The 15,484-nt window shown below is 39.5% G+C and overlaps 1 protein-coding gene across 1 annotated transcript in view; it reads right to left on the bottom strand.

The window, feature by feature from the left end:
- Nucleotides 1-65: 65 nt before the first annotated feature.
- LOC146640274 (uncharacterized) overlaps nt 66-15,484 on the bottom strand; it is a 52,519-nt gene continuing 37,100 nt past the window's right edge. Inside the window, exons 40-58 of the mRNA XM_085353413.1 lie at nt 14,821-15,098; nt 12,871-13,042; nt 12,151-12,395; nt 11,853-12,036; nt 9,646-9,850; nt 7,221-7,393; nt 7,070-7,139; nt 6,767-6,882; nt 6,643-6,674; nt 6,391-6,559; nt 3,677-3,772; nt 3,498-3,538; nt 2,629-2,700; nt 2,449-2,562; nt 1,246-1,347; nt 908-1,036; nt 776-815; nt 565-682; nt 66-267 (exon numbers count right to left, since the gene is read on the bottom strand). Of these exons, the coding sequence (XP_085209539.1) occupies nt 66-267; nt 565-682; nt 776-815; nt 908-1,036; nt 1,246-1,347; nt 2,449-2,562; nt 2,629-2,700; nt 3,498-3,538; nt 3,677-3,772; nt 6,391-6,559; nt 6,643-6,674; nt 6,767-6,882; nt 7,070-7,139; nt 7,221-7,393; nt 9,646-9,850; nt 11,853-12,036; nt 12,151-12,395; nt 12,871-13,042; nt 14,821-15,098 (2,558 nt within the window). The remainder of the gene's footprint in view (nt 268-564; nt 683-775; nt 816-907; nt 1,037-1,245; nt 1,348-2,448; nt 2,563-2,628; nt 2,701-3,497; nt 3,539-3,676; nt 3,773-6,390; nt 6,560-6,642; nt 6,675-6,766; nt 6,883-7,069; nt 7,140-7,220; nt 7,394-9,645; nt 9,851-11,852; nt 12,037-12,150; nt 12,396-12,870; nt 13,043-14,820; nt 15,099-15,484) is intronic.

Raw genomic sequence — 15,484 nt, 5'->3', positions numbered from 1 at the left:
AGAAAATGAGGCACACTCAGTGTCGAGGTGGTCGAGCCATTGTAAAGCATTTAAGTTACTGATGATCAGCGTCTCCTGCGGCGCTGTGGTTTGGGCGTTGTCCCTTCCACGCATTCTGTTTTGCTGCACTGGCATGACTGAACCATGGTGTAGCTGTGCTGCAGCTTAGACCCATCAGCACAGGTAAGCTCCACCTGCTCCACACTTGTGGTGGCTTCTTGGCAGCACTCGCAATTGTGTACCATTGTGTTGGCTTCCATAGAGTACCTGAACACACACACAGAGAAAGACCAGTTAATGAAGTCTGCACTAGTTACAGTAACTAATCAACAGAAAAATCTGAATGTTCTGTACAATGCCTAATCCTGAGTGGGTGATGTTTAAAGATGATCATTACTTTATTGTTGCACTCATATATACTAGTTCTTATTCATTATTCATGAGTTTGCCTACAGCAGATAAATAATAGTGTATTCTTTGGTATGCAATGAAAACAGTGAACATGTAGCAGCCAGTTAAGGGAAATGAAGGCGCTCTCGGTTAAATTTCAAATAATAGACTCACATGGAGAAACTGTCACAGTGTCCAGCGCAATATGTGATGTTAACTGGCTGTGCGCTCTTGCAGTTGTTCAGTTCAAGGATTCTCTGCTCCTTCTGGGTCTTACACAGACTTATATTGCCTGGAACATATAACAACAGTTGCACACTCACGTGAGGCACATTTTTAAACTTTGTTCTTAACATGTATTTAGTTATTTAGTTTGATGGCTTACAGGTTGGGCAGCACCCACTGGCATCTGTTGTTTCAGTGCCCTGGAGGAGGAAGACATTTCATGTTGTGTGAAATATTCAGCAGTAAAATGCAAAATCCACCAATCTGATCTGTAAAAGTCTAATAAACTCACAGGTTCACAGTCCAAGGGGTTAAAGGGAGGACAAGTAGCCTTGGTTTCCTTGGTAACAAGCTGTCCGTTGAGCTTCTCACAGGTATATTGCACACATTTGTCATTAGGAGGTGTGTAAGAGCTGTTGACCTGTAAAACCATGTAAAACAGCAATTCTGGCTCAAAACAGGGTACCTGTGTGTCATCTCATTTCAAAAAGACTTTTTTGGCTTTGAATTTATAAGCTTTTGTTTTTTAGGTCCTAAATTGCTGATTAGTTTTTAAGAACGAAAAAGAAAGGAGTCCTGCTGTGGTGCTTCTAATGCTAGCATTTATTCGCTGTTGGCTGCAGTACTGACCTCAATAACATGCACCGTCACGTTGTCAGGTGTGGTGAAAATACAGTCCATCTGAACACATGTTCCACAACACTTTCCTGGTTCAGTCTGATATTCATAACCCTGCGAAAGAGTGAGATATGAAGAGTGAGAGAGCTTTGTAAGGAAAGAAGTATGTGTGTGTTTGTGTAGACCTGGGGATGCTGGAATATGCTTCACTGTGGCTGAATTAAAACATGTCTGCATGTGAAGGACCACTTATCACAAATGCTTGAATACAGTTGTTGCTAAGGGGGCACAGCCAGTTAGTAGGTTGAAGGGCCAATGACTTTTTAGCATCGTCAGGCATTCTTTTCTTTTCATTATTGAAAAACTGTATTTAATATTTACTTAAGTTATTTTTATCTAATTTAAAAATGTATTTGACTACCTTAAACATCTAAGTGTGACAAGTATGTAAAAACCTAAGAAATCAGTAAAGGGCTAAAAAGGTTTCATCATTACTATTTGCACAACAAAATGAAAGAAGAAAGCCAGTATATAAAGGATAAGTTAAACACTTATGTACTTAGAGGCTAACTTATTTGTTAATGATGCCTTCATAAAGTTCTTAAAGAGTAGCGTTTCAAAATCCACAGTGCTTAATAACATTTAGTTCATTATCTGAAACGTACTTTTAATTCTTCTCTCACCTTAAAGGTATAAAGGCCAACTTTCTATTGGACGGCTCCACCTCATTAAGAAAACATTTGAACAACAGACGGGTGGTGTTTCTATGTGCCCAGTAAACGTTGTGCACCTGAGTGATATTAGTGATATCCAATGTCAGTGACATCATAGCGAGTTACCACTAAAATAAATAGCAGAAATGCTGTTTAGAGAAGTCTGAAGGATTGCGTGTGCATACATATGTGGCCTCATTATTTGAAGCTACAGTTGTGTTTAATGTAACATAGCAACACCATTTCAGCAATGAACATTATTTTCTATTGCAGAAAATAAGAATAGCTCTGCTTCAGTGTTTTGTTTTGGAGTTTTTTTAACCAAGTTTCACAAAGCTGTTCATTTCAATTCACATCTAAGGTTCTAGTTTTTTGGTGCTATTGTTCTGGACCTTATACTGCGATTTGCTCAGGCTGGCTTGCTGGTGTGAAGTGTGGGGCGATGATTCCTCTTTATGATGTAATGAATGTGTCGTGCGAGTTGGCATGTGAATGAGCTTACAGCAGAACAGTTTTCGTTGCAGACGACAGGTTTGCAGATAACGATGTTCAGCTTGGTGACAGGATCCATTTCGGGGCCACAGTAACATTCCTGGCAGGACCCGGGTGTAAACGACTCTGACGTTGTTGATATTTCTCCAGCTCCTGATGGTGTTGTTGTTGTTACTGATGCTTGTTCTACAATTGATTGTGCTTCTGGTGCTTCCAGCGGGGGTTCTGATAGTGTGTCTGGTGTTGGGATCTTGGTACCAGGCTAAAGAATTGTATGTTATATATTATATTAATTGCTTCAAGGAATATTTCATACCTCTATATCTATTTTAAGCCTTATCGTAATGATGAGTATAAAACAAAGTTCAGCACAGAGAGAGTTAGCTGGCTTGACAAAATCTAAAACACCAGTCAAAGATAACATATATAAGGGGGTGTTTTACATGTCAACTGAGCACTCCCTAGTCCAATCAAAGATCGTATCAGTGAAGTGAGTAATAGAGATCTATAAAGAACATAAAAATTGACATAAAAAAAACACTTTTCCAACAAATAGGAGACTGGTGATTTCATCGCCACAAGTGCGGTAAAATTAACTCAAGCTATAAGCACTTCATGCGGTCTCCGTGCTGCTGTTTATTTCTACCTGCACATTAGAACCCTATCACTTTGAACTGCAGGGCTGAATACACGTTAAAGCTACTTGGTGTGTTCAGCTGTGACACGTGAAGTTTTGCCTACAAATGTAACTGATTTACTTGCTTTCCAATAGCTGCGATTGAAATGAAGACCTAACCATCCATCTGAATACATACATTCCAGCGAAAGAGCCTCACACAATTTTCACTGTTGTAACTTTACAGCTGGGCTTCATTCAGTTTTCAGTCAGGCACAGTTTAAAAAGTTGAATATACTGATGTAAGTCATACATACATCAAGTGCAGGATGCTGCAGTATGCTGCACTTTGTTATGTGTATAATTCAGGACAACAGATGGTTCTTGTTTAGTGTATTAGGGAAAACCACTTCTTGTTTCCAGAGTTTGAACTGTGTGCTTACCTTGTATTCAGTCATGTTATAGACACATACACCTTTAGGAACTGCAGACACAAAGAGACATGGGTTTAGTTAACATTCACACATATGCATTGATGATCTGTTGTAGTTTACATTGTACTAGACTCCATCCATTTATTCATTCACTTCCATTCACAGGCTGATGGATTAGAGTGACATACCACAGTTGTAGGATAGGCAACAGGTGCCATTGGTAATGCTCAGTTGGAAGCCCAGCAAGCACGTGGGAGGAGGAGGACACAGGTTTACGTTGCATTCTGTTGCAAAAGGAACGAGAACTTGTCAGAATGTGATGATGAAGATTTGCACAACTTTCCATTTGATAACAATAACTTGAAGAACCAGGAAAGCAACTGTTTACATGATTTAGTACAAGCTGGGAAGGGACTTTGCTGAGCCAAGCTCTCTTTTAATTTAATTCAATGAAATGAAATTACATTTTATTTATATAGCTCCAAAACACAAAAACAGTTGCCCCAGGGCACTTTATGTTGCAAGGGTAAGACTTTACAATATTGCAAGGTCTTACCCCAACGGTCAGATAACCCCTATGAGCAAGCACTTTGCTGACAGTGGGAGGAAAAACTTCCTTTTAACAGGAAGAAGAACCAGCCTCAGGGAAGGGCTTATATCTGCTGTGACTAGCTGCGGGTGAGAGGAGAAAGACAGGACCAAACACAAGCTGTACAAGAGACCCAAAGATTAATAATAACTAATGATTAAATGTAAAGTGGTGTATGAAAGTGTATACCTTCCATTTAACTTTTAAATATCTTACGAACAACAAGTAAGCCAGCAGTCTGAGAGTGAAGGACTGTGTTGACCTGTATTGACCTTAGTACTGTGACCTCAGTACAGTACCTTGGTACTGTGAGGTCCACACATACTCATATGTGCCATTGCCAGAAGGTTGGTTGTGTATTCCAGCACAGTGGAAGGGCTGGACAGGGCCATAGAAGGTCCTTAACCCACGAGTAGGACCGGTATCTTCTACTCAAGACTTATGATGACACTGTGGCCCCCCCACACTCCCTAGCAGATCATTACATGGAGAAACCTTTGGAATGCAAGCATGCTGATCCACACAGGTATGCACACATGGGTATTCACAGACGCGGACTAAAGCTTTCTTGGCTGCTGCCTCAAAGCACACTGTGCGCTGTCTATCTTGCGTGCTGCACAATATCGTTTATTACTTAGTAAATACTGATATCTATGACTAGCTAGTTTATTGTGATGGTGCTTTGTTTTCTCTATTATTATGTTGCTCTTTGTTGTTTGCTGTCTCCTCTGTTTGTTTGTTTGTTTGTTTGTTTTTTCTCCATACAGGTGACCCAGGAGTTTTTTGTTTTTTTTTTTGTTTTTTTTTGTCTCTCTTCCCCCCCCCTTCTCACCGTCTCTTCTCCCCTTGGGTTTTCTTTCTTTCTCTCCCCCTCTTTCTCTCATTCATTCCCCCTGTCCTATTTATTAAAAAAAAAAAAAAAAAAAAAAAAAAAAATGACAAAGGATGAACTGAAGCTCTGCCATCACGTAATGTCGCATACTGCTGTTTCTGATGTCATTTAAAAAAAAAAAAAAAAAAAAAAAAAAAAAGACTTATGATGACACCCGGACTGCCGGACTAGCATTGGGATGAAATCCTTGGATCTATTATCAGACCCTGGTGCACAACGATGAACAGGCTCATGTGGATGCAGATAGTTCCTCAAGGATAAAGGAATTAATATCATTGAATGGCTTCTAGGATTACCTGACTAAGTCCCATATAACGCCTCTACAACATTACGCTTTGGTCCATCCAACACCACCAGGTTGCACTTTAGACTGTCCAAGAACTCAGTTATACCCTAATACAGACCTGGGAGGAGTCCCTCAGGACACAGTCGGTGATCCACTACCCTGCACCGTTAAGTGCTTGGCATTTCCCATCATGGTGTCCCCCAGGAGATCCCACAGGAGACCATCTATATATCTGACATTGCCAGATTTAAGCACATGGGCAAACAACTAAATATCATTTTGAGTTGCTGCTAAGAAATTTTACAAAATGGACTAGCCTGCCACATATTTTTTTCACTTTGATTTTTGGGGTGTCTTTGAATTAAGCCCTATGTAGGTTGATAATCTCCATTTTCATCAAATAATATGACACGCTTTTAGTCCTAGAACATTCATCTATATCAGTTGAGAAAAGCAGCGTGATCGTTGTCCCTGAGATCTGATGTTTGTTCCAAAACATTGTAATCAACAGATTAATGTGAATGTAGTCTTTTTTTTTCTAAACAACCATGTGATGATTTCAAAGAACAGCAATAAGTACATTGGCACAAGCTCTACCGATCTTGATTTTTCTGTGATTTTGAGTTTTCGTTTTCATTATTATTCACTGACTGAGATGGAGATTTCAATCACACAGAACCAAGCTGCCTCTGAAAAGCAAACAGAAATGCAAATGTGCATATTTTCCATTAAGCTAAATAACTACGTTATGAATGTGCCAGGCATGAGACTACCTCCAGGTGTTATCTGGCATATTAGGCTCAGAAGGTGGAGTGGGTTGTCCACGAACCAGAAGGTTGTTGGATTGATACCTTACTCTTCTAGTTTGAGTATTCAAGTATCCTAAGTTGCCGCTGATGCATCCAATGGAGTGTGTGTGTAAATGTCAGAAAGCACAGAGGGATGAAAGTGCTGCGTGAATAATGTCTGTGATCGACTGGACGAGTCTTGTAACAAAAACGCTTTGAGATGAAATTTGAGCATAAAGACAGTACTAGTCCCAGGAAAGGCAATTTTCATCAGTGTCAGTCATCCATTTGTGTGATATCAACGGCAAGACATTGTTTAAAGCTAGTTCAAAGACACTAAAACTGACCACATGACTGTGTTGTGCAGCAGTTCACTGTATTGTTGACCAGTTGCTGGCCAGGCTCGCTGCAGTTAGGACTTTGTACAGACTGGCACTGAACAGGCTCACACTGGACGCTCATGGAGTCCTTGTCACAAACACAGGTTTGACAGTCACTTGTCCAAGTCTCGCCCAGCTGTTTAAAAGAAACACACCGATTCAGATTCACACATCTTATTCATTGTTAAGAAGGCATGAACATAAGAGCAGAGTTCTCACCTGTTTGGGTTTTCCATCAGGTCCAACACAGGCTGAAAGGCAATCACAGACAGTAGCAGGTGATGTTTGGGAGAAAAATATTTCAAAGCCCAGCAAAATAGCGTTCTGCAGAATCTGGTCTTACCACAGGTGTCAACACATATGTCATGTACTGTGTTGAATAATGTGGTACCATGAGGACAGAAACAACCTTCCTTAGTGTTGTTACTGGATGCCACTGTTTGGTATGCCGTGTTGTATCTGATGAGAGAAAATGAATTAGCCCATCAAAAATAGAGATTGGGCTAATCTTGATTAAAAATATATATATATTTAATTAATCCTACTATCAAAATATTCCATATCCCCCCCAGAAAATACACATCACTAAATTCATCAGGGTCATTAAACAAACAAAAGTTCTTCACACTGATATGGTTTACGCTACCCGTTGTTGCATGTAGGCTCTACGGATGGACCACAGGGCATGTACACTTTGTTGCTTGGACACTTGTGCTCTGAAAGATGGAAGTATGTTAAGAGCACATTGTTCAGAACTGCAAAAACCAAATAACCAAAAAATCAACTGTATATCTCACCACAGAGCCCATTGGTAGCATTTCTCCAATCGATACAGATTCCTTCATTAGAACATTCAGTGGCATAAGCCTCCAGACTGCAGCAGCTGTTTTTGCCAAGATTGCAAGTGTCAAAGACACATGATGTCACAAATGGTCCTGGAGGTACAACTTTGTGGCATGGTGCAAATAAACTAGAAGACATACAAGCCAGAGTGTATCAGGAAAATGATTATTCACAAAATGTGTACAAACATTCATACATCATACAATGACTAAAAACGTCCATATATGTAATAGGCCAGTTACTTGTCTCAGTGCTATCGCTTAGCTTATAAACTTCGTACAAAAAGTGAAGAAACTAGTGTTCGGTCAATTATTTCTTTGTTTTTGTTTTTGGTAAAAGGACTGGATAGTGCTTTTACCAAAACAAAAACAAAATTGGTGAGTGGAATGGACAGTGCTTGTCTACTCTACCTAAGCACTCGTGCCTCATAATGTACAACACCCCTCATCCAGACAAGCACTTTTCTTCCTATGTGTGTTAAGTGTTTTCAATCTAACATTCACATGGATCTGATGGATGCATCAGTGAGCAACTTGAGGTCAATATCTTACCCGAGGATATTTGGCATAGAGACTGGAGGAGCCAGGGATCAAACCACCTAACTTTCAATTAGGAGTTGACCTGCTCTACCTCCTGAGCTACAACCACCCAGACTGCTGCTCTGCCCACAAATGTGGGCTCTTTACAAATGTGGTACCATTTTATAAAGCTTGGCCTTCAATTTGGAGACGGTACTAAACCTCTACAAACCACTGTAGCAGGGTCCATGCTCACAGTTGTTTTTGATCAAGCACCAATAAGGTAACCAGAAGCTGAAAACCAGTCAATAGAGTTTGCTGTAAGGCATTTGTAGAGAAGATTTGGCAAGTTTTTCATGGGCGCATACACTAAAGTCAGTAGCTCCATTTAAGGAGAAATAAACAGGCTCTAAAACATTATGATTTATACCATACCATCTATATTTATAAAGCACTTTAACATAAAACCAGAGTTCACAAAGTGCTGTACATATGCAAATAGCATAAGCAAAGTAAAAATAAAATTAAAATACGATAAAATAAGATAAAATGAAATAAATAACTAAAATAAAATAAAACATGTTCAAACAAATTGAGTCAATCCCCTTAAACAAAGGCTTCAGTGAATAAATATGTTTTGAGAAGAGTCTTAAACTTTATTTATTGGCAAGAAGCACTGTTACGACAAAGAAATACCATGTCCTTCCTTTTTGTGTTAATTTCAGTTATATCAATAACCAGTTATAGATTATAAAAGCTCCTCCCATTAAATTTTCTTCTTTTTATTTTTTATAAGTATTTCCCTAATGCTGTTAAACAGAGTAAGGCAGCTTTTCCAAATATCCTGGTTTAATTTTTGATGCTGACATTATTTTATGTGCACACAGAAACAAAATATGGTAAGAGTTATTTCATCTAGAATTGATGAATTTGTGGAACTTTTTTAGAGAGTGAGGAAGGTAACTGAAGAAGAAATACACAGTGCATCATGGGAATCCCCAGCAGCCTACGTCTATTGCAGCATAACTAAGGGAGGATTCAGGGTCACCTGGTCCAGCCCTAACTATATGCTTTAGCAAAAAGGAAAGTTTGAAGCCTAATCTTGAAAGTAGAGATAGTGTCTGTCTCCTGAATCCAAACTGGAAGCTGGTTCCACAGAAGAGGGGCCTGAAAACTGAAGGCTCTGCCTCCCATTCTACTTTTAAATACTCTAGGAACAACAAGTAGGCCTGCAGAGCGAGAGCGAAGTGCTCTAATAGGGTGATATGGTACTACAAGGTCATTAAGATAAGATGGGGCCTGATTATTTAAGACCTTGTATGTGAGGAGCAGGATTTTGAATTGTGGATTTAACAGGAAGCCAAAACAGGAGAAATCTGCTCTCTTTCTAGTCCCTGTCAGGACTCTTGCTGCAGCATTTTGGATCAGCTGAAGGCTTTTCAGGGAGTTTTTTGGACATCCTGATAATAATGAATTACAGTCGTCCAGCCTGGAAGTAATAAATGCATGAACTAGTTTTTCAGCGTCACTCTGAGGCAAATTGTATCTATTTAATAGATCAGATTGGAATGGATGACTGGAGAACTGTTTACTAGGAACAGAACTTGGCTAAGTCATTCAGTACTGTCTCAGTTTCGTCTTCATCTGTATGCTCTGCCACTTTATGATACATACTATTGATTTAGGATATTTGCAGCGCTCCTTCACAGGCTGTCAACTTGACAATCAAACTGGAAAGAAAATACCATTATACCACATTCCCCAAATCATTCTGTTCTACATGTGCAGAATAAGTACATTTTTCTATCTACCAAAATGAAAAGTATAACGAGTTTGCTGAACAGTTTGTGGTTCTCTTTACCTGGTAGTTAGTAGATCACAGACAGCAGGTTCACAAACAGGTGGTGTTGAGTGTGAGGGCTTTGATGTGGTTCTGGGTGTTGGTGGGGTTGTGGGGATAACGCAGGGTGTATGTGGGACCTGCCACTCGCCTGCAGTGTCTGAGCAACTTCCCACCTGGCCATTTGGAGAACGGCATTCATTGCTCTGGGAGTTGTCACAGGTACCTAGTAAAGGAAAAGCAGCAGAATGAAGCCTGAGCAGTAGCCTAAGAAAGAAACTTATTATATGATCAATATCAAAGTTATGTAGGCATACCTGCATACTTACATACTTCTTTTTCTTATCTAAGCTTCACTCTAATTAAATTTACAGTTTGTTCAAGACATGTACAGATATTTCTTTAAATGGGAAATTAGTTAACATTTCAGTACAAACATAATTTTTAGCGGCAATCAAAATGTTTTATACCCACTACAGATCAAACGTTTTAGAACACCCCAATTTTTCCAGTTTTTTATTGAAAATTATGCAGTTTAATGTCTCACTGCACTCTGAAATTAAAGCATAGTACAAAATGACCAAAATGTACTAAACTTTTGTCCAGTCAGAACAGCTGGACACCCCTGTGGCACTCTTTCTACAATAGAAATCAAATATTGTTCAGAAGTTCTTCCCATATCTGTTGCAGAAGTTCCCATAAATGAGGCACTGCTTGGTTGCTTTGCTTTGTCTCTTCTGTCCAGTTCATCCCAAACCAGCTCGGTGGGGTTTAAGTCTGGAGACTGTGGTGTATGCTCAACAGCATACAAAGATGCTGCATGATGAACCAAAGATTTCAAATTTGGATTCATCAGTCCAAAATACCTTCTTCCAGTCTTCAGTGGTCCAACAGCAGTTGTTAATGGCCCAGACAAGCCTCTTTGTCTTATTCTGGCATCTTAGCGATGGCTTTCTTGCTGCAAGCTCAAAGTCTTCTCTTCACAGTTGAAACTGGGACTTCCTTACCACGACCACTATTAGGCTGTGCTTGAAGCTGTTGTCCTGCGAGCCACCAATCACACAAGCTGTTAACTCTCCGAAACTCTGATTCATTTGTGGCTTTGGGTCTGCCAGACCTCTTCCTGCCAGAGTTTGTTTCTGAGTGCCTTTTGATGGTGAAGGAAACTGTACTCACTGACACCTTGACATTCTTCCTAATTTCTCTGTAGATAAAAGACCTAACCTTTTTAGTGTTAAGATGGTCTGTCTCTTCCATTGTTAATTGCATTTTTTGTAGCAACCCACTACTTTCTGCAGTACAATATTGTTCAACTGATGCTGACGAGGGTATCGTACCAGTGTATTCCAACACTGCTTTTATGCAGACAGAGGGGGTTGTAAGCATTCCAGAAAAGTTGGAACACCTGTAGCAATTAGTAGCACCAGCTTTGCAGAACAGCTTTAAATTGTTAACTCATGTTCTGTTCCCTGAAAAGGGCCTTTTTGGATAATTCTGAAATGGACGTCATTTTTCAGTTTTGAGTAACCTTATGTTTTTTTAACCTCTGGCAGTTCACCACTTACCTTTGTACCATTTCAAGCAATTCATTGGACCTGAATGACATGAATTGCAATAAAAAACTGGAAAAATTGGGGTTTCTAAAACTTTTTTTTTAAGTATATAACTTTGTTTGTGTTGCATTTTTAATTTCTCTTGGTATTTGGGATTAGTTAGATGTGTGAAGTTTAAAAAAAATCATGACTCTCAGCTGGAACTGCAGTAAAACAAGGTGAGGAGTTTAATGATATGCAGCAGGAATTACAAAACTATAGCTATAACGGGCTTCAGTATACCAGAGAATTGGTATTGGTCTGAAACTGAAGCTTAGTTCCAGACTTAGTTCAACTAAGGCCCGAGGGCGCGATACGGCAAGCCTCGCCTCTGTCAGTCTGTCCCAGGGCAGCTGTGGCTACAACTGTAGCCTCCACCAGTGTGTGAATGTGAGAGTGAATAGTGGAACTGTAAAGTGCTTTGAGGGCGTTGAAAAGCGCTATATAAATGGAGTCCATTATTATTATTATTAACCAAAGTGTGCTGAGGCTGTCTCACCTTCTAGATTGGATATGGATTAGAGTTAAATTTGATTGCAAGTGGCCGAGGAATCTTTTCTATTATTAATATTTGGCTTATTAATGGTCATTGTTTAGACCTGGGTTAAAGATTGGGAGAAGTATTCTCTAACTCACCACATTGTCCCTCTGTGTTTCCTTCAAAGAGGGAGTAGGGAAGGTCAATGCTGAATGAAGAGCCTGAATAGACTATTTTTGCACTGATGTCTTGTAACTCCAATGTGGTGATTATATCTGTGCTAGTAATGCGCAGGACAGAATTGCTATAGGCAGGATAGATCTTTTGCTGATTGACAAACACCTGTAGGTAACAACACAATTTACATTAAAAAATAGTGTGAAACAAGCATCATACTCATTTGAAAGATTAACCATTAGATCAGCTTTCGCTTGGTCAAATTGAATTATTGCTTACCACATTAGTTGGTATTCCTGAAGACATCAGCTGAGTCAAAACCACTTTGAAAGATTTATATGTAACAGTAAGAACCTTGGGACAGAATGTACTGCTTGATGGATCACAATCACGGTTAACTACAACAGTCAGGTTATATTTAGCAATAATCTCTTTGACCAGGTAGTAAGAGCAATTCTCATTGAAATTGTAGGATTCTCCATCAAATGTTAAGTAGTGGGATCCACACCAGACACTGCACACACCTGCAGGGTGAAAAGAATCATGTATAGAAATGTCAAGTAATAACTGGAACAGGAAAAATAGACAAGCGTCATAAGTTAACAAAAGACCATAGATCTGCCTAAACAGTCAGAATGCAGGCTGATCTAATTTTATTTATAAAGAACATTTAATACAAGGTTGGCCAAAGTGCTGTAGATAAAACAGTATTGCACAGTAATGTAAAAACTTCACTATATGGACACGTGCCCACTCACAACAATAAATATGCCACAAAAAGACGATAGACAATAACAGCCTAAATAACTAGCAACAACATGAAGGGTATTCATGGCCATTGATCAGCGGTGGCTTTTCATGTATTTACAAGCCTCAAGGCTCTGACACAAGATTATCTGCAGTATATCAAAGAGACAGATTTCATATTGTGTATTTATATACACCATAAGTACAGTGTATATTTTGCTGTGTATTTATAATATACATTATTAAGCTTACATCGACATTCATAGTGAGGGCAGCATCCGTCATCATCAGAGATCTTAGCAGCACTGCGTCCATTGGTGCAGATGGGCTGCTGCATAGTAGGACAGACTGTTGGCATCGTTATAATCTTCCCATTAATGCACGTAGCTGTGGTGCAGTTGCCGGCATCCCAGGACTCTCCATTCTGAACAAGTATTGACAAACAAAAGATGATTTAGGAGATCATGGGTTTGTTTAAAATACACTGTCTTTCAAGTAAATTGTCATAATCTCATTTAGGTTTATAATTATTCTTATCCCAGACATATGCTCTTTTATTTAGTAATTTATTGCATTTTGCACATATCTAAAATATATGTTTATTTATTTTTGGAAGTTTTTGATCCACTTTTTACATTTGTAAATCTGTGAAGTAACAGTAAAGCTGAAGTCACCAGATTATTATTAATATGTGAGAGAACCCCCACAGGTACAGAACATGCTAACAAAGAGCCCCAAGTTGTTGTCAAACCAGAAACATTCATCCTGTGAAGCAGCTGTGCTAACCACTGCTCCATTCAGCCACTGTGTTTCATTTCTGCATTATATGTTTTTTTCAGCTTAGAGCAGTGGTTCCCAAACTGTTTTTGCTGGGCCCCCCTTTGTTTTAGAAGAAAAATGTTGCCCCCCCCCCAACACGCAAACACATCCTCCCACCACACAGACTCATATTTTGCTTTCAAACTCCATTGCTGTTTATTTCACATCTCGACTCTGGTCCGATTTCACATACTAACTCTTTTACGCTATGTCCACACCTACACGGTCATTTTTGAAAACGCAGCTGTTTCTATGCGTTTGGGCTTTTCGTCCACACGTAAATGGCGTTTCAAATCACCGAAAACTGCGATTTTTTAACTTTTAACTCCATTTTTGTTCGTCACGCAACGTCAAAGGTATGCGCCTTTTTTCACATCAGGCTGTGCGCAACGTTATTGTTTACATGAGATGAACTGCAGAATGATAGAGACAAAATACTGTTAATCTGACTGTCTGCAGGTTTTACACACAGTTACTGTCCCTCCATTTACAAAGGCAGAGGCGTCACGCTGTGATTATTTTACATGTAGTTGTTTTTTCCTGTGTAATAATATTCAACATTGCTGTCAATACATTTTTCAAAAAATGCCTCTCTGTGCAAAATGGGTTCAAAAACATAAACAGCTGTGGGATCCTGTTTGTCTGTGATTTGAACCGAGGGGAATAAATCATGGCAGGATCAGCCTGATGTTATTTGCATCCCACTGTAACTTTATAAAGAGCAAAATGTCAGGAGTAGTTAATCATTATAAGAAGTGTTTGTAAACTAAAAATCAAGAATGTAGGATACTGTTTGTCCGTGATTTGGAGAGCCCAACGCGCGGGGAGATCTACCTCGGCACTTGTGCAGGTGAAGCCAAAGAGAAGATATGCTTCACCATGTTTTCTAGTTTTTGGCTTGGAAGGGAGTTGGTTTGGAAACATATTTGGCGATGTTTCATCTCCTGCTTTGTGTTTGTATGGAAGCCCCGTTAAAAACCTGTCAATTATGCTAGCAGTATCCAAACTTTCTTTTTTTTTCTCTCTTTTCATACCGCGCCCCCCCTGCAATGGCTCTGTGCCCCCCCTAGGGGGTGGGCCCCACACTTTGGGAACCTCTGGCTTAGAGCATGGCTGTACACAGTGGTGCACTAAGGTAGGCCTATTATCAGCAAATCAACACCATGGACTTGGAATTACTAAATGGTCTATTGTGGATCTACACTCTACAGCCTCTCAACTGGTATTCACCAAGGCATCACAGTGGTAAATGACAAAAATAGATATAGCTATTATTGCAGTCAGGTTCAGGGTGTCACACCAGCACCAAAGTGGTATTTAACAAAAAGCCCATACATTGCCCTCACTCAATAAATAATAAAAACATATGTAATCATGTCACACCTGTCTCGGTGGATACACATCATTGCAGACATTTTGAGTAGATGAAGTTATTGATGTACTTGAAGTAAAGGAGGCAGGACTAGTTGTTGTCAGAGGTACTGAGCTGGAAATTGTGGCCTTTGTAGTAGTGCTGAATACTGTAGTTGTAGAGTGTGCAGTAGTGGGCACACTTGGTGTCACAGGACAAGGACTGGACTGTGTCTCAATTTCACAAGATGCATTGCAAAATGCAGCATAACACCACCCTAACCCATCAGTGACATTGTACACAAAGTCCCCTGTGAAAAAACAAACAAAAACAAAACACAGATAATTAAACAAGCGCTGTACTGGTATCCAACTGGACAGGCTGGATGCGTATGTGTGTGTCAAATTAACAGTTTTTGTTATGTCCATTTCTAACTAAAGACTGATATGCTTTTTCTTCATGAACAGCTCTGGGATTTAGAACAATATGCATTCAAATAAGAACTTCAGATGAGAATATAAAACTCTAAATTTGAGGTAAGATAATGGATGAAAACAACATTAAGGGACTTAATGACCTATATACAGTGACATACTGTGCAGAAAGTTCCCCAATTCCCTATGAAACCCATGTTGGTTTTTGTGGAGACCATTCAGAAAGCCAGACATGCAGTAACATGCAGCTGAAGTTACAGTG

Source organism: Diplotaxodon limnothrissa, linkage group LG1 (genome assembly GCF_057381915.1).
Source record: "Diplotaxodon limnothrissa isolate DT_005_m linkage group LG1, D_limnothrissa_male_GT1.1, whole genome shotgun sequence".
NCBI lineage: Eukaryota > Metazoa > Chordata > Actinopteri > Cichliformes > Cichlidae > Diplotaxodon > Diplotaxodon limnothrissa.
This window is presented reverse-complemented; position numbering and strand designations above follow the sequence as displayed.